The following is a 25,389-nucleotide window of genomic DNA, read 5'->3' on the forward strand; positions in this document are numbered from 1 at the left end:
CACCCTTGGCCAGTCCCTCTTGTGCTCATTGTGCCTTAAACTTACATTTACAAGTGCTACGTCTTGCTGCTCCCCCCTCGCTGGGAGCGGCATTAGAGGCAGCCTGCTGACTCTGCTGTCTTGTTGGCCTTGATGACCTTGGAGTTCGTCCTCTGACCAGTGGAGCCTCTGCTGGCCCTGCCTGTGAGGCAGTGGCCAGTGTCGGGGCTGGCATCTCTCCAGTTGCCGCAGCCTCATCAGATGCCATGGTCACTGGCAGAGGGGCAGAGGAGCTGCTGCTGTCATCCAGAGCGCTCTGAGAGGGGCCCACAGAGACCGCAGGCACCTCGTGCACCGTGAGGTTGCTCTAGACCTCCCTGCTCACCACTGATGGATGGGAACCTGGCTGGGATATTGGGTGCCTCATCCATCTTCCACATGGACACTGACTGCCTGAGGTCAATGCCTGTGTGAGGACTTGCAGATCCAAGCAGAACCACAGGAACCCTTGATTCTGTTCCTGGAGCTGCCTCTCCATGAGAGTCACCAATCTCTCAATGGAGGAGGCAGTGCGCTCGGCCATGAGGGTCAACGCAGTGCTGAAGCTCCGCATGGACTTCTCCATAACGGAGATCATGGCATGCATGCCCTCATGGATCTCCGCCAGATCCTCCCGCACACCTCGCCAGATATCCAGCATCTGCCGCATAATGGACAACTCCAGAGGCTCATCATTTGCTTTCGACTCAGCATCGTCCTGGTCTCCAGCAGCCCTCCGACTGCCAGCGCCCTGTGCACTCTGCCTGCACATCAAGCGGGTGTGAAGTGCCCTCACCTCTATGCACCAACATTCTAGCCACCGATCTAACGCCCACCAAGGTGTTGGTGCCTGGTCCAAAGAGTGGGTGTGACACAGGTGCACCTGGAACCTGGCGGTCCTCTGGCATCAGGGGTGGCTCTTCAGGGTCCTGTGATTGGGTGCACGGTGGCAAATCTAAGGGAGAACAATGACATGTCATTAGTTTAAGCCATCACACTGTCTCTGTGCATGCCAGACACCCTGGTGAGGCCATGGAGTACTGCATCATGGTGCCCTCGTCTTTCAATGATCCACGGGGAATCCAGTTTTGAGGCTCCCATCAACAATGAGACTACACAAGAATGTTTGCACCATCTGAAACTCTCACCCCTGTGCACTGCGCTCTTACTTTCGTCTGATACCCCAGCCTCTCCGGTTGACTGAGGCCCTCCATCTCCAAGGCATCGGTACCTTGTGAGGATTAGGAGGTTTTGGGGGCCTCCGCCGGACCGCGGCCTTTCAATGTTGTAATGGGCCGTCTTTTCTGAAAGGACAGAGGAGCATTGATTAGTCCACTCTCTACCTGCAGTGCAATTGTAGCCTGGCCAGCCCCACCAGAGAAGCACCTTGCACACCCAAGCCGTAGCCCTCAAGCCGCAAGGCACTCAGTCCAAGCAGCCAGGGCTCACCCCCTTGGTCATTGGCGGTTGGCACGCAGACTCTAACACCCCTGAGCTCCACGCCTGACCTTAACATTTCAACACACTGATCCATGCCAACATGGTACTCACTCTTCCTGGGCACAGCAAGTCATTAAACCTCTTGCAGTGCTGTACCCAGATGCGCCGCACAACATCATGGCTGCTGACCAGCGCTGCCACCTCCTCCTAAGCTCTTTTTGTAAGGTGCGGTGGCCTCCTCCTTCCATCCCTGGGTACACAGGTGTCCCTCCTGGCAGCCACCTCCTCCAGAAGGACTACGAAGCACTCATTAGAAAACTGGGAGGCTGAGTGCCCAACTGACCTGCACTCCCGCCTGGTGTCTGCAGCCACACTGGAAGCTATAAATTCCTCTTGACAACACTGAAGATGTCTTTTTCGCTGGCAGCCTTCCAGGAGCTGCGTGGGCTGTTATTAAACTGGCCGCCGGGTCACTATTGGACACGGCGGCTGACAGGCCCCTGCCCCTGCTCGGCCCTTCCCGACCAGTAAGGAGCCATGTTTCACGCTAGGTGGGCCTTACTTGGCCCTCCAGCATGAAATCGCAGTTGGGGGCCGATCGTGGGCGGCGGCCTTTTTCCCATCAGCTCCCAGGCCCGCCGAACAGGCCCACCCACCGAACTCAAAATCTGCCCTATGACTCTATTGATAAAGCCCAGGATGTCAGGTACTATATTAACAACTCTCTCAACCTGTCCTGTCACTTTCAATAACTTGAACACATATACGCTTGGGTCCCCTCTACTGCAACTCCTTTACAATTGTACCCTTTATTGTATATTGCCTCTCCCCGTACTTCCTACCAAAATGAATCACTTGACACTTCCCTGCATTAAATTTCATCTGCCACTTGATTGCAATTCCAACCTGTCTATGTCCTTATGAATTTCTACTCTATCCTCCTCACAATTTTGTGTCATCTGCAAATTTTAAAATTATGTGCTGTATGCTGAAGTCTTGGTCATTAATATATAACATCAGGGGTCCTAAAATCGACCCCTGGGGAACCCTATTATAAACATTCCACCAGTCGAAAAACAACCATTCCAACACTACTCTTTTTCCTCACTCAGCTCATTTCATATAATGTTGCTACTGCCCCTTTTATTCCACGAGCTCTAACTTTGCTCATTTGTGCGGCACTTATCAAATGCCTTTTGGAAGCCCATGTGCACCACATCAATTGCATTACCCCCGTCAAATCTCTGTTACCTCATCAAAAAGCTTGAGCAAGTTACATTCAGTTGTGCCACTGCCACCTCCCTGCACACAATTTTCTTTGGGTATCCCTTATAGGCACCCAAGTCTTTCTCTTCTCTGCTATATTTTATCCAGCAGTGTCTGAAGGCCAGATTCAATTAAGTTCTGTGCTCTTTTTTAATTGCTTATCACCTTACTCTTTTTAAAGAATTTCCTCCACTAGGAGACAATCATAAAATCCCAATAAAACATCTGAAGCCACTGTCTGACATTACATTCAGTCTTGCAGAAGGTTCAACAGTTATCTGCTGTTCCCTAGGCTGCTGCCGACAATTGCTCACACAAATTGTGATGAAAATATGGAACCTTTTCTCCAAAAGGCTGTGAATAATAGGTCAATTGAAATTTTCAAGCTGTAAATCAATAGGTTTTTGTTAGGTAAGGCTATTAAAAGATTAAGAAAAAGTGGTAAACTGAGCTTAAGTAGAGCAGCTGTGATCTAATAGAATGACAGAGCCAACTAAGGGTGGGGGGGCAAATGATCCACTCATTCTGTATAATAGGCCACCCTAATTTCAGTGGAAGATCAGTGAAGGTCCCAGATATACTGTGTGAGCAGAGTTTCAGCCAATGTTCTACTATAGTAGCTATTTGGGAGAACCCTGAGGAAATTCCAGATGTGTGCGTGTTACATGATATTGTTAAAATGCCACGTCTAGCAAATTTCCTTGTCATGTTTTCCAAGAATCCATCACAACAAGCAAACTTCACTTCTGAGCGATCCCTCAAAACTACTTTTCCACATCTTCACAATAGCTGCTTGCACCCAGTCCTATTCCCATTCTGTCCCTGAACAACATTGGCATCAAAGGTGGCAATGCTACATAAAATCTGCTAGTACACATGCACTGCTATAACTATGGGAACCAATATACACTTGTACTTATGTATATATCTATGCTAATGATGAGAGGTAGTACCTTTTCCAACTGATTTAGATGAAGGTAGCAAGATGCCCTGTTTCTCTGCAGTCTAGCCAGATTCTGATCCAGTTGTCCAGCAGAAAAAAAACTTAAAGAATAACTGTACCATTGGAGAGCCTCTATATAATTCTGTCCCTAGAAATTAGGAGAAAAAAATGTGAAAAGAAAGAAATTCCCACCCGTTACAAGTTTCAGCCTGATTTCTTAAGGCTAAAAGATCTGCAATTTCCAGAATTTGCAATCAAGTTATGCTGCAACAAAGCAGAATAAAGAGGAAAAACTGTGAGATGGAATTGGGAATACACTAGCAAAGAAACCATGTTGTACAGTGATGCAGAAAGGCCTTAGCAGTAAGTGTTCTCCCTCAAACCTCCAGATGACCACTCAATCTTGGAAAATGTTTAATGACCTAACAGAACAAAACAAGGACAGAGCACTGAGCCACACCTTCCAAAATGCACACTGGTAACCACGTCTGCCACTTGCAACCATTTTCCCCTCACTGAGCTGAAGTGCAAAAGAGCTTCCCTACTTTCATGGGTAAAGGTTATTTCCATTACGGCTTTAGAAGTATGTACCACACTCAAAGCCTTGTTTGATAAATAATTGTTGATTCATAAACCCTATTGTGGGTTGTCTGCTAATAACTAGGTTTAACTGTATCCTCCACATGCACTGATACTGGATCAGCTGGAGATTGGGGCACCTTGTTTTGTACAATCTGGGCGGGGGTAATGGCTGGTGGGCAGTGTATGCCTCCCGTGGCCCCTGGGCAACCTAGCCTTCCTCTGATCCTCCTTTTTTCTTCATCAAAATAACAGACAGAGAAATGTTTTCTATTCAAATATCGCATGACTTTTCACGATTGGGTGAGGAAGAGAAAAGTAAGCTCTGTAACAGAAGAATGGCAATGAAGGAGTAATCAAGGTGAATTCCTTTTCTTTTGTAAAATGAAACATGACACACAGGAAGGTCACACTGCCCTGAAACTTTGTCATGCATGAGGTAGATCAACTGTAATCATGGGGAGTCCGTATTTACAAGTACTTTTAAGGAGTATTCTACAAGCCTCTTTTCCTGGAGCTTTGCTAGACAGGAGGGGCTATAGCATAATAGGAATAACTCTGTGACCCATGTCCTCATACTGTAAGGCTCCTGTTGGAACTGCAGTGATGAAATTATTATTCTTCTACTGTTACAGAACCATTTTCAGTGTAAAATTATGCTTATGACTATCGACTTATATTTGGCAACAGGTGAAATCAAAAGTTCTGTTGTACTCACCAGAATCAGATCTATAAATACATAGGTTAAAATATATGGGCCTTGAGTTTCAGCTCACAGGAATGAGAGTGCTCAAAGACAAAAAAGTCTAAAAATTATTGGCCAAAGACAAAAATGCCTGAAAATTTTGTAAATTATACCACTTTTTATGATCTGTAGTGAAATGCAGATACTTCTAGGCCACTGCAAATAGGTGAAACAATGATACTTCAAGTCAGTAGAAACATTAATTTTCTCTTTGCTTACCTTCTACTATCATAATGACTATGGACCAATTCATTTGTATCAAATCACCAAAATGACCTCAGTATTTCAGGATTCAATGCAATTTGTGCATGTAATACAAAATGAAGTCCATATGAACAACAGAACATGACCTGGTTGGATTACATACACGCAAAGTGAAGCAAAGGACCTTGGCAGTGCTTCGCAAACTATTTTCCAACGTAACTCTACTTTAACTCACCACCAACTTCTCGAGGGCAATTAGGAATAGGCAACAAATGCTGGCCTTGACAGTGATATCCATATCCAATGAATGAATATAAATATATATATATTATACATATATATATATATAAACTCTTGTAATTAAACATGAGCCCAGACCCCATGAAAAACTAAGCAGCAATAAAGGAGCATAGTAACATTTAGTATGTAATTATTAAGATTTGCATATCACATTTAGTAATAAATCATATAAATATCTGATTTAATTAGTTTGCAAAAATGTTATTATTTTATATACTCAAGTAGGTTTCAGCCAAGCTCTCCATATTCCCTGGTGAGAGAAGACTTATTGAGGTCCCTCTCAGGGTACACACACCCCCCATACACGTTTTAATCAGCCCCTCTCCCTCTATCTCACACAAATGCACACTCTTCCCAAACCCTCTTCCTCCATTCACTCAGCATCCTCTCTCCTCAACCCGCCACCCCACTCACTCAGCAGCCCCCCCTCCCCAACTCACTCACTCAGCAGCTCTTCATCCCAAAACCTTTCTGTCCCACCCAATCAGCAGCCCCTCTCCACAACTGCCCTCCATTCACTCAGCAGTCCCTCTTCCTAAACCCCATTGCCCCCACTGACTCACTTAGCTCTTCCAAACCACCTTTCACCTCCCCACTCACACACAGCAGCCCCTCTCCCCAAACCCCTTCCTCCCAATCACTCAGCAGAGCCTATCCTCATCGCGACCTCCCTCCCTCACCTCATCCCAGGCCAGCTGAACCCCACGGAGACTCGAGCTCTGCTGCCACTGTGCCCCCAGAACTGCTGATATCCACCGGGACTCATGCTTCGCTGCTCCCCGCCGGGCCTGCCAAGACTCTGGCTCTGCTGATCTGTCCTCTCCGTTGCCCCCAACACGGACCTGCAGAACCCCTCAGTCCCGCCAAGCAGCAAGCAGCAGAGCGTGTCCTTCTGGTGAGATGAGTGATGGCACCCAGGCCCAGACTGGCACAAGGCTGAGTGGCAGCTCCCTCAGGTCACGCTCCCAGCCTTGTTACTGATGGAGATTTCCAGGCTGAGACTCTCTCCTCCCGGTGTTTGCCACGTTGGACGCAGCAGCTGTCAAAGGGAGCTGGAAATTGGAAAAAAAATTAAAAACGCTGACTTCCATTATTCAAAAGTTGGAATTCTGCCAAATGGTGGAAATTTCTCAAGGCTGCACTCAGTTGCATTGCTTCTTTGTTGGAACTCAGCTAAATTCAGTTTAAAAGAGAAAAGCAAAATGCTGCAGATGGTGGAAATCTGAAAGAAAAACAGAAATACCTGGAAAAACTCAGCAGGTCTGACAGCATCAAATACAGTTGATGTTTCGAGTCCCATTCACTCTTCATCAGAACTAAGGAAATAGAGAAATGAGGTGAAATATAAGCTGGTAGAGGGAGGTGGGACAGGTAGAGCTGGATAGGGGGCCAGTGATAGGTAGAGGCAAAGAGGAGATTGCCAAAGATGTCATAGACAAAAGGACAAAGGGGTGTTGACGGTGGTGATATTATCTAAGGAATGTGCAAATGGGTACATTAAGGGTAGCAAGCAGGACAAGATAGTGGCAGACCCTAGCGGGACACCCTGGTCTACTCCTCCATCACCCCCAACACCTCAACCCCTCCCACGGCACCTTCCCGTGCAACTGCGGAAGGTGCAACACCTGCCCCTTTACTTCCCTTCTCCTCACCGTCCAAGGGCCCAAACACTCCTTACAAGTGAAGCAGCACATCACTTGCACTTCCCTCAATTTAGTCTACTGCATTCGCTGCTCCCAATACGGTCTCCTCTACATTGGAGAGACCAAACGCAGACTGGGTGACCGCTTTGCGGAACACCTTCAGTCTGTCCGCAAGCATGACCCAGACCTCCTTGTCGCTTGCCATTTCAACATACCACCTTGCTTTCATGCCTATATGTCCATCCTTGGCCTGCTGCAATGTTCCAGTGAAGCTCAACGCAAACTGGAGGAACAGCACCTCATCTTCCGACTAGGCATTTTACAGCCTTCCAGACTTAATATTGAGTTCAACAATTCCAGATCATGAACTCTCTCCTCCATCCCCACCCCCTTTCCGATCCCCCCTTTTCCAATAATTTATAATTTTTAAAAAAATTTTCTTTTCCCACCTATTTTTAAATTTATTTCGATCTATTGTTTTATCTCCACCTTTTAGCCCATTTCAATCCCTTCCCCCCACCCCACCCCCACTAGGGCCATCTGCCACTAGCTTGTCCTGCTTGCTACCCTTAATGTCACCATTAGCACATTCCTTAGATAATATCACCACTGTCAACACCCCTTTGTCCTTTTGTCTATGACATCTTTGACAATCTCTTCTTTGCCTCTACCTATCACTGGCCCCCTATCCAGCTCTACCTGTCCCACCCTCCTCTACCAGCTTATATTTCACCTCATTTCTCTATTTCCTTAATTCTGATGAAGAGTCATACGGACTCGAAACGTCAACTGTTTTCCTCTCCGCAGATGCTGACAGACCTGCTGAGATTTTCCAGGTATTTTTGTTTTTGTTTCAGTTTAAAAGAGCTCAGAATTTTAAGAGCAAGTTACTTTCTGAACATTGAGTTTTCACCTCCTTTTGCACTAGCTTAAAAACATCACATTAGAAGTGGGCCCCACCTATAAAACCAACCAAAGCTCCAGAAGGAATTAATCAGCACTGGGAATTTCCTCTAAATTGTGCTGATTTTTGAACCTCTGTGGAGGATCTAAAAATTAATCTGGTTCCTTTGGTTGCAAGGACACTAACAAGAACATTTTAAAAGATTTTGAACATAATTTAATTCGCTAAGAAACTGGCAACTGTACCACAAGGAAATAGTTACTCTTTTTATTAAAGTCATTTTCAGTCATTTAAAATCCGGTTATTCACAGGTGGTGGATTGACACGGGGACTGAAAATACTTATTTTTTTATGATAAACCAATTTTCAGCTGTATCAAATTGAACTGCACCTAGTTACCACTCAAATATATCAAGGAATATTTTTTAAAGCAATTTTTTTAATGTTTTAAATCGCTGCCCAATTGAGCTGATTTCATGGCAGATTTTGCATTGGCAATATGCAACTAAGTTTGAGCAGAATTAACACAGTTTACAGCATCTGAAATGGAAATTCTACCTATGTATTACAAAACAGCTGAATGAAGGAAGCTCAATAGAGGGTGTCAACTTAATATTTTAAGGACGATACTTTACATGGGGTGGGGGGGAGGAGTGCGAGCCAGGCGATTTGAAAAAAAAAAATTAAAAGATTTGATAAATGTTATGAAACAGGTCCCCTCATGTGACTGTCACATAAGCAGGGACATGTTATTTATGAAAAATTAAAGTTTGTATTTAATTTTTATTTACTTTTGGAAACTTCATCCCACCCATGGATGAGGTTTCCTAAAAATTGCAAAGGCTGCTTGGCCTTTTCGCCTGCCTGCCAGCCAACCGTAAGGGTTGACGGGCAGTGAAAAATTTACTTCAAGTACCTTTTAACTGGCCTTAATAGGCCTTTTAATTGCCGGTGGGTCGACTCCAGCACGTGCCCGCCAACTGAAATATCGCAAGAGTGCACAATGACTTCGGGATGTGCGCCCAATGTCATCGCGCATCATTTAACGCTCAGTCGAGTCAGGCATGCGCCCTCCCACTGAGCTAAAAATCCTGCCCATGGACTCCAATGATAAAATTAGCTTTCAATAGAAAATAATGTTTGGTGCAAAAAAGTAATTGCAATAGAGAGTGGCTGCCGATGCAGGTGACCCAAGTACAGAACGCACAGTATAACTTTGATTGGGTTTCACAAACTTCTACTACTTGTGTCTCACCTCAAAATTCCTGGCAGCTCTTTCCCAGAGAACTATGTGAAATCGAGTCAGAATATCTGATGAAAGTCGTTTCCCTGTGTAATGATCTAAAGATAGCGATCAGAAGAAATTGACCACAATGAAAATATGCAGAAGTGGTTGACAAATGTGGAATAAACATTATCATTCATCTTTAATAAGAATGATACATTTCTGCCTTGACCCACTGATGCTGTTTGCTATAAAAGTAGTTCTCAAAAACTTAATCCCCAGTAAATCAGCCTGTGAGCTGTCACATTTGCAATACTTTTAGATCATTAGCTTTAGCATAAAACCTGTTTCTTTTCAATAAACAATTGAACAGTCTTCATAAGAAATGTGTAAAACATATTGTGAAGTCAGAATCAATAAAGAATGTGGAACTGTATAGTCCAAGCTATTTAATATAAATCTGACGGTGTTATATTTAACCTGTGCCATACTCGTCAGGCAACCAAGACAAACAAAGGTAAGTGTCACGATCCCAGCTGATGTTAATACTGCACAAGTCAGATCCCAGAGTGAAACCTGGCTTGATAGATCTTAACTTTGTTTCTTTTCAGAAACCATGGAGGAAAGTTACTGAACAAATGTACAGGAGTCTGCAGATGAACTTTTAATATAAAAAATAAAACATTTATAAAACAAGAAAAATGAACTGTGTTACACCAGACAAAAAGGTTGGAAAGATCTCAATACAAACACAATAAAATGATCCAAATATTCACTATTCCTTCACCCCAGCTATATCTTTACAGACATATACAAACTCATAAAGATAAAACAATTTACCATATCTATCTTATACTCTAATATTCAGGGTAAGTATGTGATACATGTGAACCACTGGCGAACTGTGATCAGACACACCACACTCCAAGGTAAATGACAGATGCTACCAAAGCAGATTTTACGGATTTCTTAACAACCCACCCAGAAACTTGTCACACCGTGAGCCAACTGGTCTCACTGAAACTCTGGGCAAGGTTTTGCCCTTGGCTTGGGCAGTCGACCGCAGCCCACGATCGGCTCCACACCGTGATTTCATGCTGGCGGGCCAATTAAGCGCTGCCTGTGTGGGCAGGGGAGGAGGGAGAGCTGGGCCTAGCGCATAGTTTGCGCATGAGCGCGGAAGAGTGCTTCAATCTCCCTGAGGCAGCGCTGTGCCTCAGGGAGATTGAAGCGCTTTTTAAAAATATTAATAAAGACAGTAGAAATTAATAAAACATGTCACCTCATGTGACTCTGTCGCATGAGATGGGACATGTTTTTAATTCCAAAATAAAGTTTTTATTTAATGTTTATTTACTTTAGGAAACCTCATCCCACTCGTGGATGAGGTTTCCTAAAAAATATAAAGGCTGTTTGGCCTTCTCGCCTGCCCGCCAACCGTAAGATTGGACAGGCAGCGTAGATTTGAATTCAATTGGCTTGTTAATGGCCTTAATAGACCTTTTAATTATCAGCGGGTGCGCAGCAGACTCCGCACGCCCAACATCATCACGCATCATTTTACGCTCGGGTGTGCACCCACACGCCGAGCATAATATTCTGCCCTCTGTCTTTCTCACGAAGGTTTCCAATCTCCATGTTTGAAGAACTCACCTTGGAATTCCCTGCAAACGTTGCTCCCACTTGACGGCTTCAACAAGTATCCACCTCCAGGGTTTCAATCTCACTTTCCGAGATTCCTTTTCCCTGGGTCTCCGAGTACACTCACGCTTCACCTTCCAAGCCCACTTTCAGATCTTCGGCTGTGCCAAGCAGAACACCGCTGCTCCAAAAAGGTACATTTCCCCTTATGGCACGCAGCACAGTCACCAACCTTCAGCTGCCCTCTCAGATCTTCAGGGCTTCTCTCGAGCCCACTTTGCTTCAAGTCTGCTCCCCACAGCTCTCTCTTTTAACTTGGAGGCTATTTCTCTGCTCCTTTCTCTCAACTTAATAGGATCTGTTTTTGATCGCTGTGCTTGTCCCTTACCTGGGAGTATCTTCTGGGCCTTTTTCTGATCCCTGTCTTTGTTCCTGCCTGAGACATTCTTCTGGGACCTCTCCCTGTCCCCCTCTCTGTGACCTGCTCCCTGGGACACCTTCCTTCCAATGGCACTCCAGTTCACGTCACCTGACCTCCAATTTTGTGCTGTTTCACTTCTTTGCTTCTTTTCTTCCACACACATGCGCAGGCTCAGTTCCCGGCCTGAAGACACAAAAACTAACTGCACATGTGCAGCCATTTCCGAGCCGGCGCATGCGCAGGAAACTCGAGTTCCTGACCTCCAAGGTAAGTATTCGAGTTTCACAAAAGTAAGCAAAGTCCAAAACAGAGAATTGCCCTACGCTGGTGATGCCGCACTAGCATTCCTTACCAAAGAACACCGTCGGTGGCAAATGGACAGACTCTCTCATGCCTAAAATGAAGTTGGTTTGACCATAAGCATCAGGAAAGCAAATTTCATGGACCAGAATGGTGCTATATCACCATCTATCAGCATTGACAATTTAACACTGGAGCTTGTTGATTGCTTCACATATATCTATGCTCCACAATCACCAGCAATGTCATTTGATGCTGAAATCACATATACATCGCTAAAGCTGCAGCTGTTATGTCCAAGCTGAGTAAGAGACTGAACAACAATAACCTGGCTGGGAACAACGAACTGTGAGCCTACCAAGCCTGTATCCTAAGTGCATTCCTCTACAGTAGTGAGACCTGGTCAACATATGTGAGGCAGGGGAAAAGGCTAAACAGTTTCGACCTTTGCTGTCTCAGTTGTATCCTCGGTTTCCCTTGGCAGGACAAGATCACGAACTCGAGAGGTCCTGGAGCGTGCTAATTCCATCAGCATACGCTCATTGTTAAGCCAACAGTGACTGCGCTGGCTCAGCGGTCTTCATCGGATCAATGATGGCCATTTACCTGAAGACCTTCTGTACAGTGAACTAGCCGCTGGGTCACAGCCTCTTCGCAGTTCATAACTCCACCAGAAGGACATTGGCAATTGAGATATGAAGATGACGGGCATTAACACAGACAACTGGGAGGCAGTTGCCGACAGCAGTGACCTCTGGGGCCTTGCTGTTTGGAGGGATATTGAGAGGCGAGCAGAAATGGAAAGCTCAGCTGGCTAAGAAGAGGGCCCAGGGAAAACAGAGGCCAGTGAATCATGCACTTTCGCAACCAGTGTTTTCCTCTGCAGCAGAGACTGCCACACTAGAATGGAACTCCTCAGCAACACCAGGCGATTCTTAACACACAGTTGACCACCACAGCGCAAACCATCATCTTACGAGAAGGAAGGCTGCCAATGACCATGATGCTCATCAAAGTACTGATCTTGAGTACTGTTTCTACTTCAGATTAAAGAGGTTCAAGTCAGACATTCAAGTCTTGAAGGCAAAAGAGCTAAGAACAAGAAGGTAAATCAGAATAGTGAGTTATGTGGTAAGATTGCAGAAGCTGGACTTCCAAGTATTGAAAGGAGGTAACTGAGAGGTGACATTAAAGAGGTGCATGTGTCACCAAAAGGTAAATTCAGAAATATATTTCAAATTCTGCCCATAGCAAAATGCATAGCTCATGTTGGTAAAAGACAAATTTAGGGCTGCTCTCAGGGACTGTAGCATTCTGGTTATGTTAATATTGCTCCACAGAACCAAAGAACCATGGAAAAGTTACGGTGCAGAAAGAGGCCATTCAGCCCATTGTGTCTGCGCCGGCCAAAAAGAGAAAAAAGGAACTAGCCCGCTCATTTTAATCCCACTTTTCAGCACCTGGTCCATATCCTTGCAGGTTACAGCACTTCAGATGTAGGTCAGGTACCTTTTAAATGAGTTGAGCGTTTCAGCCTTAACCAACTTAGGCAGTGAATTCCAGATGCCCACCACCCTCTGGGTGAAAAAGGTCTTCCTTATGTCCCCTCTAATCCTTCGACCAATTACCTTGGGCAGAATTTTGCCCTTGATGGGCGGGCGGGCCCCACCGGCTCGGCGGTGGGCAGGCAGCTGATCACCGCCGCTGCAACGGGCCCCGCCGCCTTTTTAAGTGGGCGGACCAATTAAAGCCCGCCCAACGGGAAGTGCATAGCGCTTCCTGTGCGGGGGAGGGGGGGGAGGGAATTCCCCAACTGTTAGAGTGTGCTCTTTCGCGCATGCATGCGAAAGAGCATACATCTCCCTGAGGCAAAGTGCTGCCTCAGGGAGATCGCTGAAAGGCTGGCAAATATAAAAAATAGAATTAAAAAATCATTAACATGTCCCCCTCATGTGAAAATGTCACACGAGATGGGACATGTTAATGAAATAAACAAAAACTTTATTAATCATTTCTAAAACCGCTATCAAACCTCATCCCGCCACTGGATGAGATTTGTAAAGAAATCACCTACCCAGTGTACTGAGCCAAAGTTCGCACAGGCCCCTCAAAATCATCGATAATTAGCAAGTTAAGAGCCTTAATGAGGCTTTTAATTAATGGCAGGTGTGCGTCCCGCTGCGTAGCAGCCCACCGACCGATATATCGCGATACCGCGCGCTGACGTCAGCGCACGACATTTTAAGCGCTGTCATGCGGGCTCTGCCACCCGCACACCAGCCGGAAGATTCTGCCCCTTGAATCTATGCCTCCTGGTAATTGACTCCTCAGCTAGGGGAAACAAGTCTTACCTGTCTACCCTATCTAGGCTCCTCATAATTATGTACACTTCAATTAGGTCACCCCTTAGCCTCCTCTGTTCTAAGGAAAACAACCCTAGCCTATCCAATCTCTCCCCACAGCTGCAATTTTCAAGCCCTGGCAACATTCTTGTAAATCTCCTCTGCACTCTCTCAAGAGCAATTATGTCCTTCCTGTAGTGTGGTGACCCAAACTGTACACAAAATTCCAGCTGTGGCCTCACCAGCGTTTTATACAGTTCCATCATTACATCCCTGTTTTTGTATTCAATACCTCACCCAATAAAGGGAAGCATTCCATATGCTTTCTTGACCATCTTGTCCACTTGTCCTGCCACCTTCAAGGACCTGTGGACATGTACTCCAAGATCTTGCACTTCCTCAACCCCTCTTAATAACTCCCTGTTTATTGAGTACTTCCTGCTTGGTTTACCCACCCCAAATGCGTTACCTCACACTTTTCCCGTTTGAATTCTATTTGCCACTTCTCTGCCCACTCAACCAAACCATTGATATCATTCTGGAGTCGACAGCTCGCCTCTTCACTATTAACTACACGGCCAACTTTTGCATTATCTGCAAATTTCCCAATCATGCCTCCCACAGGTAAGTTGAAGTCCTACCAAAGCAGCTGGGGAAATAGAATTAATTAAATATACCTGGAATTAAAAAACTCATCTCAGTAACGGTGACCATGAAACTGTTGGATTGTCATAAAAACCTATCTGGCTCATGCATGCCCCTACAGCAAGGAACTCTGCCATCTTTACCCGGTATGGCCTACAAATGACCTCACAGTAATGTGTCTGACTCTTAAATGATCTCTGAAAGGGCCTAGCAAGCCACTCAGTTGTATGACATTGCCATGAAAAAGTAGAAGAATAAAAGCGAACAGACCACCCAGCATCAACCTCGGCACTGGAAAGGTCAAAGGCAGACCCTGTCCAATCGACTCTGCAAAGTTCTCCTGACATCTCAGACTTATGCCAAAATTGGGAAAGCTGTCCCACATACTAGTCAAATGCCAAACTGATGTAGTCTTACTCAGAGAATCATATCTTACAGTCAATACCCCAGACTCCCCCAACACTACCCTAGGGCATATCTTGTTCCATCTGTAGGACGTATATACTACAGGTGACGACACAGTAGTGTACCGCCCAGACCCCATGAAGCCTCACAGCTTCAGGTCAAGCATGGGCAAGAAAACCTCTTGCAGGTTATCACCTACCGCTCTCCCTCAACTGATGAATTCGTACTCTTCCATGTTGGACACCACTTGGAAGAAGCACCGAGGATAGCAGGGAGCAGAATATACTTTGGAGGGGAACTTCAATGTCCATCACTAAGGATGGCTCGGAAGCACAAATACAGGCCCAGCTGGCCAAGTTCTTAAGAACAAACCTGCTAGACTGGGCCTGCGGCGGGTGGTGAGAGAACCAACAAGATAGAAAAATCTACGTGACCTTGTTCTTACCAATCCACCTGTTGAAAATGCATCTATTTGTGGCAGTATTGGTAGGAGTGACCACGATATTGGAGGCATAGTCCTGTCTTCACGCTGAGCACATATTGCATCATGTTCTGGGCCAAAGCTACAATGTTGACTGCATAGCCTCAGAACAAATTTCGCTGCTCAAAACAGGGCATCGGTGACGTGTTATGGTTCATCAGCAGTAGAAGATTGTATCTGACCACAATCTGTAACCTCATGGCCCAGCATATTCCTCCCTCTACCATCAAGCCAGGGGATCAATCCTGGTTCACCGAGTGTAGGAGAGCATGCAAGGAGGCAGAGCTAGAAATGAGATGGCAATCCGGTGAAGCTACAACACAGGGCTATATGCAATAGAACTAAAATGTATCCAATCAAAGCTCTGTAGTCCTGCCACATCCTGTCATGAAGGGTGATGGACAGTAAAACAACTAATCGGAGGAGGAGGCACCACAAACATCCTCCCCGTGATGGAGAGCCCAGAACATTGGTGCAAAAGACAAGGCTGAAGAACTTGCAACCATCTTAAGCCAGAAGTGCCGAGTGGATGATCCATCTCGGCCTCCTCCTGACACCCTCAGCAACTCGGATGCCAGTCTTCAGCCAATTCGAACCAATTTACGTGATATCAAGAAATGGCTGAAGGCAAAAGAAACAGCATAACGTTATGGGCACTGACAACATTCCGGCAGCAGCATTGAAGACTTGGGCTCCAGAACTAGACAAGCCCTTAGATAGGCTGTCCCAGTACAGCCACAACACAGGCATCTACCCGACAATGTGGAAAATTGCCCAGGTATGGCCTGTCCACAAAAAGCAGGATGAATCTAATCCAGCCAATTGCAAGGAATGCCAGTAAAATTGAAGTCAATGGGAATCAGGGAAAAACTCTCCACTGGTTCGAGTCACACCAAGCACAAAGGAAGAAGCTTGTGGTTGTTGGAGGCTAATCATCCTAGGGCATCACTGCAGGAGTTCTTAAGTGCAGTATCCTGGCCAAAATATCTTCAGCTGCTTCATCATCTATTCCTCCACCATGAGCTCAGAAGTGGAGATATTTGCTGATGATCACAGTGTTTAGTTCCATTCGCAGCTCCTTACATAATGAATCAGGCCGTGCCCACATGTTGCAAAGCCTGGACAATAATGAAGTTTAGGCTAATAAGAGACAACTAACTTTTGCACCACACAAGTGCCAGGCAATGGCCATTTCCAACAAGAGAGACTCTGAACATCACCCCACTCCTCACTGACATTCAATGGCATTACCATTGCTGAATCCACACCACCAACAACATCCAGAAGGTGTCGCCAAAAACCAGAAACTTATCTGAACCAGCCATTATGGCTGCAAGAGTGGGTCAGAGGCAGGGAATTCTATGGTGGGTGGTTTACCTCCTAATTCTACAAAGCCTGACTCATCTGCAAGGCACAAGTTGGAGTAATCCCAATTTGTCTGGATAAATGCAACACCAACACTCAAAGTTCAACGCCATCCAGGACATAGCAACATGCTTGATTGGCACCCCATAGATCACCTTAAACATTCACTCCCTCCATCACTGGTGCAATGTAGCAGCACTGTGTACCATCTACAAGATGCACTGCCTCAACTCGCCAAGGCTCCTTCCACAGCATCTTCCAAACCCACAATCTCCATCAGCCAGGAGAACCAGGGAAGCAAGCACATGGGAACACCACTACCAGCAATTTCCCCTCCAATCATATACCATGCTATCCTGGACAAAAAACAATCACCATTCCTTCACTGTCACTGGGTCAAAATCATGAAACTTCCTCCATAACAGCACTGTAGGTGCACCAACACTACACGGACCAAATACTTCAAGAAAATGGCTCAACACCACCCTTCCGAAGGACAATTAAGGATGACCAATAAAGGCAGCCCTTGCTAGTGACACCTACATCCCATAAACGATTTAAAAAAGAACGTTGTTCTTCACACCGAGCTTCATCAGTACATGGAACAGACTTCGAGGTGGGATGGTGGAGGCAAAAACTCAGGAAATTTTTAAAAAGCCTAAAGGTGTGATGGGGTATGAGAAGTTAGATGAGAGTTTGTTGCGACTTTTTTTCCTGAACAGATGAGCCAAGATGGACCAAATGTTCTATCTGGAATCTTGAGTAAACTTACTAACTTAATTTTGTACTGGACCCATTCTTTGAAATTTTGGTTTTTCCTGCATAATAAAAGGTGGAATTGGTTGGCACTGCTGTTCGGGACATAAGTGATTGACCGAACATAATTACATGGCAGCCAGCCAATTAACAAGTTGGAGACACAATGTCCAGTGAATCAAGTGTTGGAGACAAGCAGGAAGGTGCCAATCTTGGCATTTGGTGACAGGAGCACAAGTACTGGTCCAATTTTAAATGGTGGTCAGGCCTACCTGAAGTGATTCAAAGCTTCCCACATCATTGTGCCAGCTGTTGCAAGCACCCACCCTCTTACACAGACCAAGGTCCTTCATCTCTCATATCAACAGCAATCATCGCTCAGACCAAGAGCCATCATGTCCCATGTTTCCAGTGCAATGGAGAACGGGATGCTGAAAACAGGGGAATGTCTCAGGACAGACAAAAGATGGCCCAAAGGTTCAGCAATGCCTCCCTGCAGATTCTCCTCCAAGCTGCACAAGAATGCCTGAAGGTGATGTTCCTTGTAGATGGCAAAACGATAGCCTGTGGCTTGGCCATGGGAATCTGGGTGGAGATGGTATTGGAGGTTGCAGCCATGGGGTCCAGCAGTGCATTTGCACTGCCAGGATGAGTTGACTGAATGCTGAGTACACTATGGCTTTCATGTGGGCAAGACACGATGGGTCTCAGCGTAGGGAGGGTTTGGCTGGATGGGCGAAAGATTTGTATACTCCAGCAGCGGCAGCCTCATGAGGAATGGCGACATGTGGGGGCAGGCATCTGCCTCTTGTTGCCAGCATCCTCCAAGTCCTGTGAGAGTTGATGTGTGTTGTGTGAGACATCTGGGAGGGTCCATCTTGAGGGATGCCAGTTGATTAGGGGGCAAGTTGATTATTGCGTGGCAACTCACTTTTCCCTTGTCTGCAGGAGAAAAGGACCCAAAACACCAGGCAAAGGGAGAAGGCGACTGGAACTGTGCCAGACATCCAAACTCTTGACACCAACTGAAGTGGAGGCTTTCGACCTGGTCAGAGGGTGGCTGGGCTATAACGATAGTGGGATCAGAGTAAAGCGTGAAGATAGTGAGGAGTCCTCAAGCTTAGTGTCCACTGCTGGATAGAAAGGAAAAGGCGCGTCAGACGTGAATGGGAAGTGGAAATGGGAAGGCTTTGCCCTAATTGTTGTCTTCTCCAATGCAGATTATTGTACACTGAAGAGATGGACATTGCTTCAACAGGAACCCTGCATACCACCTCTGAAGAGGAGGATGTTGAACCCTCAGAATATAGTATCACACCATTCCCCCGTAACCTCTATCAGCGCAGATACTTTCATGCCAGTGGGTGTGTGTTCAGGACACAATTCGGGCTCACAATATGGTGAGCACCTCACACCTGCGCAGCTGCAGCTGACAGGGGGACATGGCAGTCGGAGACTGTTGGAGGCAAGGCACATATTGAGCTGCAGGCTGATAAGGGAGGTGGTGGCATAGAGGTATTGTCACTGGACTAGCAATCCAGAGACCCAGGGTAATGCTCTGGGGATCCTGGGAATTCAATAAAAATCTGGAATTAAAAGTCTAATGATGATCATGAAACCACTGTCGATTGTTATAAAAACCCATCTGGTTCACTAATGCCTTTTAGGGAAGGGAATTTGCTATCTTTACCTAGTCTGGCCTACATGTGACTCCAGACCCAAAGCAATTTGGTTGATTCTTAAATGTCCTCTGATGCCAAGCAAGCCACTCAGTTGTATCAAACCGCTAGAAAGTTAATAAGGAACGAAACCAAACGGACCACCTGGCATCGACTTTGGCACTGAAAACGACAATGGCGAACTCAGCCTTGTCAACACTGCAAAGTCCTCCTTACTAACACCTGGGAGGCAGTTCCCAAGTTGGGAGAGCTGTATCACAGACTACTCAAGCAACGGCCAGACATAGTCATACTCACGGAATCATACCTTACAGGCAATGTCTGAGACACCACCATCACTATCCCTGGGCATGTCCTGGCCCATCGGCAGGACAGACTCCAGGAAAAGTGGCAGCACAGTAGTATACAGTCGGGAGGAAGTTGCCTTGGCAGTCCTCAACATTGACGCCAGACCCCATGAAGTCTCAAGGCATCAGGTCAAACATAGCCAAGGAAACCTCCTGCTGAGTACCATGTAACACCTCCGTAGCTTCAACCTACCACAACCCCGCCACGGTGATGAATCACTACTCCTCCATGTTGAACAGCAATCAGAGGAAGCACTGAGGGTGGCAAGAGTGCAGAATGTACTCTGGGTGGGGGGCTTCAATGTCCATCACCAAAAGTGGCTCAGTAGCATCACTACAGGCTGAGCTGGCTGAGTCCTAACAGACATAGCTGCTAGACTAGATCTGTTGTAGATGGTGAGGGAAGCAACAAGAGGGAAAACAACTTGACCTCATCCTCACCAGCCTGCCAGCGCAGGTGCATCTGTCCATGACAGTGACAGTAGAAGTGACCACCAAACAGTCCTTGCAGAGATAAGGTTTTGACTTCACACTGAGAATACCCTCCATCACATTGTGTGACACTACCACCATGCTAAATGGGATAGATTGAGAACAAATCGAGCAACTCGAGACTGGGCAACCATGAGGCGCTGTGGGCTATCAGCAGCAGCAGAATTATACTCAACCACAACCTGTAACTCATGGCCTGGCATACCCCCTACTCTGCCATTACCACAAAGCCAGGGGTTCAAACCCTGGTTCAATAAAGAGTGCAGGATGGCATGTCAGGAGCAGCAACAGGCATACCTAAAAATGAGGTGTCAACCTGGTGAAGCTACAACACAGGACTACTTGCATGCTAAAGAGCATAATCAGCAAGCAACAAGCAGAGGTAAGCGATTCCACAACCAACGGATTAGATCTAAGCTCTGCAGTCCTGCCACATCCAGTTGTGAATGGTGGTGGACAATCAAACAACTCGCTGGAGGAGGAGATTCTACAAATATTCCCATCCTCAATGATGGGGGAGACTAGCACATCATTGCAAAAGGTAAGGCTGAAGCATTTGCAACAAGCTTCATCCAGAAGTGCCAAGTGGATGATCCATCTCGACCTCCTCTGGAGGTCCCCAGCATCACAGATGCCATTCCTCAGCCAATTCGATTCACCCCACATGATATCATGAAAAAGCTGAAGGCGTTCGATATTGCAAAGGCAATGGGCCCTGACAATATTCCGGCAATAGTAATGAAGACTTGTGCTCCAGAACTTGCCACGCTCCTAGCCAAGCTGTTCCAGTACAGTTACAACACTGACATCTATCCGGCAATGTGGAAAATTGCCCAGCTATGACCTGCACACAAAAAGCGGGACAAATCCAACCAAGCCAATTACCTCCCCATCAGTCTACTCTTGATCATCAGTAAAGTTATGGAAGGGGTCATCAACAGAGCTATCATACGGCACTTGCTTAGCAATAACATGCTCACTAACGCTCAGTTTGGGTTCAGCCAGGATCACTCAGCTCCTGACCTCATTACAGCCTTGGTTCAAACATGGACAAAAGGGCTGAACTCCAGAGGTGAGGTGAGAGTGACTGCCCTTAACATCAAGGCAGCATTTGACCGAGTGTGGCATCAAGGAGCCCTAGCAAAACTGGGGTCAATGAGAATCAAGGGGAAAACTCTCAGCTGGTTGGAGGCATACCTAGCACAAAGGAAGATGGTTGTGGCTGTTGGAGGGCAATAATCTCAGTTCTAGGACATCACTGCAGAAGTTCCTCAGGATAGTCTCTTCGGCCCAACCATCTTCAGCTGCTGTGTCAATGACCTGCCTTCCGTCATAAGGTCAGAAGTGGGGATGTTTGCTGATGATTGCACAATTTTCAGCACCATTCGAGACTCCTAAGATGCTAAAGCAGTCCGTGCCAAAAAGCAGCAAAACCTGGATAATATTAAGGCTTAGGCTGACAAGTGTCAAGTAACATTCATGCCACACAAGCGCCAGGCAATGACCACCTCCAGCATGGGAGAATCTAACCATCGCCCCATGACATTCAATGGCATTCCATTGTTGAATTCCCCACTATCACCATCCAGAATGTTACCATTGACCAGAAACTGAACTGGACGAGCCATATATGTACTATGGTTACAAGAACAGGTCAGAGGTTAGGAATCCTGTGGCGAGTAACTCATTTCCCGACTCCCCGAAGCCTATCCAGCATCTACAAGGCACAAGTCAGGAGTATGATGGAACACTCTCCGCTTGCCTGGATGAGTGCTGCTCCAACAACATTCAATAAGCTTGACACAATCCAGAACAAAGCAGCTTGCTTGATTGGCACCCCATCCATAAACATTCACTTCCTCCACCAACAGTAGCAGCAGTGTGTACCATCTATAAGATGCATTGCAGGAACTCACAAAACCTCCTTAGAACTCACCAAACCTCCTTAGCACCTTCCAAACCCATGACTGCTACCATCTCGAAGGACAAGGGCAGTAGACACATGGTAACGCCGCCGCCTGGAAGTTCCTCTCCAAGCCACTCGCCATTCTGATGTGGAAATCCTTCACTGTTGCTGGATCAAAATCCTAGAACCCCCTCCCTAACAGCACTGTGGGTGTACCTACACGACAGGGACTGCAGCGGTTCAAGGAAGCAACTCACAACACCTTCAAGGGCAATTAGGGGTGCGCAATAAATGCTGGCCTAGCCCATGAATGAATAAAAAAATGACAAGGCTGCAGCGTTGGTCACACACCCCTTTCTGGAGTTGCAGCAAGAAAAGCGAAACATCTGGTGGTGCTGCCAGAGGCTATGCCCAGATCATGGAGGAGTCCATCCAGGACATAAGCTCTACCATATCTCAGGCATGTGAGTGCATGCTTCCTCCATGGAGAGGTTGGCAACACTCATGAAGAGCCAGGTCCAGCATACCACTCATGTGCTATTGGATATGCACTAACTTGCACACCATCGCTTTGACCTTGAGCTCTATGCAGCAGTGGCCAGGTGAGAGGGGGCGAGGCACCTGAACTCCATTCCAGGTGCCCCTCCATCTCCAGTAGGTGCCAAGTGACAGCCTGCTGTATCTGGGGGCTCCTCTCAAGGTGCTCCAACAATGCACAAGTGCCTCCGTCGGTTACCCAATTGCCTCCGGTAGACATGGCCACAGAGGAGGTAGCTGCAGGAGCCATTCAGCATTCTAGGGTCCTTCAGGAATCATGCACCCAAAGGACGGCTGCCAAGGTCCTCTCAAGCCTGCCTCCACCTCAGCTGCAGATACCAGGGCCACACCTCATCAGAGAACTCAGAAGTGTATTAGAAAGAGCACCCAGTTGCAACAGGTGGCACAGATGGTTATACTTAAATGATGATTGGCCTTTGCGTCTCACTAAATTGTGTTGGTGCATTTATTCCTGTGACCTTTATTCAGTTACTGTTGTCTCCTCACTCACAATGTGAACCCTTGCACCCTCCTCTGCCTGTCTTGAGGCAAGCAGAGTCCGGCCCTCTCGCAGGATGGGGCAACGTGCATGTAGAGGCTGGGCGATGGACGCTGATAAGTACTAAGTGTGATGATGTGGATTGGTGTTCCTAGGGGAACCCAAGGGCATCATGCCTGCTGGAAGTTGGTGTGAATGAGGTTGTCATGAGCCTCCCTTGTATGTCTCTCCAAGGCTCTTTTTTCGGGTATGGTGGCAGTCTTCTGTTTCATGAGACAAAGCTTTGTGCCATGGTGGTCAATACTGTGTTAAGCATCGCCTGATGTGGCTGGTTCTGCCACATTTACTGCAGAGGAAAAGTGGACTGAGAAAGTGCATGATTCACTCACCTCTGTTTTCTCTAGGTCCTCTTCTTGGCTAGTTCAGCTTCTCGTTTCTGCTTGCCTATTCCAATGACCTTCAAAACAGTCAGGCTCCAGAGATCACACTCATCAGCGACGGTCTCCCTCTTGCCAGTATTAATGTCCACCATCTTCCTATGCTGTGTGCTGGTGTCCTAGTAGTGGAGGTATGGACACCCAGGACATCATGGCCTAGTGGCCAGTTCACCATATAGAAGTTTTTTGGATAGGTGGCCGTCATCCACCCAATGAGCATTGCCGAGCCAGCACAGACTAGCTAAGTCATTGGCTTAGCAATGAGTGATGAAAGTTGCACAATCCAGGACCTCTAAGGTGGTGAACTTGTCCAGCCAAAAGATATTGAGGATACATCGGAGACAACATATGCTGTAACTGTTCAGCCTTTTCTCCCGCCAAGCATATGTTGACCAGGTCTCACTACTGTAGAGGAGTGCACTGAGGATGCAGTGTTGGTAGATTTCCAGTTTGGTGTTCCCAGTAAGGTTGTTGTTGTTCTGCACTCACATACTCAATTTGGACATAACAGAGGCACTTTTGCCATGCGTGCATTGATTTAAGCATCAAGTGACAGATTGCTGGTGATTGTGGAGCCTAAATATGTGAAGCTATCAACAGCCTCCAGCGTCACATTATCCATGCTGCTAGACGGCGGTACAGTAACATCCTGGACCATGACATTTGTCTTCCTGATGCTGATGGTCAAATCAAACAGCATCAGAAAGTCTGTCCATTTGCCATTGAAGATGTTCCTCAGTATGGAATGCTAGTGCAGCGTCATCAACGTACAGCAACTCTCTAATGAGGACTTGGCGCACCTTTGTCTTGGGTCTCAGAAAATCAAGGCTGAACAGCTTTCTGTCAGTTTTGGTATGCAAGTAGACACCCTCTGTAGATGACCTGAAGGCACATCATAGCAGTAGCTTAGCAGCATATCATAGCAGCAAAGACCATCCTGCTCTCATGCCCACATGTCCGTCCTTGGCCTGCTGCAATGTTCCTGTGAAGCCCAACGCAAACTGGAGGAACAACACCTCATCTTCCAACCAGGCACTTTACATCCTTCCGGACTTAATATTGAGTTCAACAACTTCAGACCATGAACTCTCCCCTCCATCCCCACCCCCTTTTTTCTCCCCTTTTTTCTACATTCACTTTTTACTTTTTATCCATTTATTTTTATTTGTATTCATTCATCCATGGTTGTATCCCCTCTTTTATTCCCCCCTTCTATTCCATTTTCGGCATGGGCTGAATTTTTGGAGACCCTAAGCTGTCCAAATGTTAGGGTTCAATCTTGAGCTCCCCGGCTGAATCTAAAGGAATGCAAAGCATTCTGTTTGGCACTGGCTTGGTTGCAGGAGTTGCCAGAAAGATGACATGCTTAGACATCAGTCTGCCTTTGGGCTCCACTCCAGACTTTTTGTCAGGGTTTACTCCCTCAGCCTTTCACTCTCCCAAGGTATCTACAAGACAGTGGAGCTTTTTGCCCATCACTAGGAGTTTGGTTTATGAGTGTCAGGGCATGTCTGCATGCTGGTGACTCTGCACATTGCGTGTCTAGGGGCTAAATCTCCTCCAAAATCCTCTGAAGCTTTAGCTTAGGGCCGCAAAGAACCCAGTTTCCGTGTGTCGCCACAAGGAGGCACAGCTGAGGATTTGCCAATGGAAAGGCTGTGTACTGACAGGGAGAGACTTACACATTTGGTTCTTTTTCTTGCATTACTGCTAGCAAGTGGTGTAGGCTGACAATGGGAAAGCCAACTAGCACACAAAAGCAGAAAGCAGGCTAACTGTCATCGCCCACATACTAGACATGTATCAACTTGTTGAACACACATCCTGGTACAGATGCCTCATCCTGCTCTTCTGCTTGCTCTATGCCCT

At 46.5% G+C, this 25,389-nt stretch overlaps 1 protein-coding gene across 1 annotated transcript in view; it reads right to left on the reverse strand.

Annotated features, from left to right (window-relative positions):
* Positions 1-25,389, reverse strand: part of tex11 (testis expressed 11) — a 201,773-nt gene that overhangs the window by 89,978 nt on the left and 86,406 nt on the right. The window contains exons 13-14 of the mRNA XM_078546158.1: positions 9,298-9,383; positions 3,678-3,815 (exon numbers count right to left, since the gene is read on the reverse strand). Of these exons, the coding sequence (XP_078402284.1) occupies positions 3,678-3,815; positions 9,298-9,383 (224 nt within the window). The remainder of the gene's footprint in view (positions 1-3,677; positions 3,816-9,297; positions 9,384-25,389) is intronic.

This window comes from Cetorhinus maximus, chromosome 8 (assembly GCF_964194155.1).
Source record: "Cetorhinus maximus chromosome 8, sCetMax3.hap1.1, whole genome shotgun sequence".
NCBI classification, from domain to species: domain Eukaryota; kingdom Metazoa; phylum Chordata; class Chondrichthyes; order Lamniformes; family Cetorhinidae; genus Cetorhinus; species Cetorhinus maximus.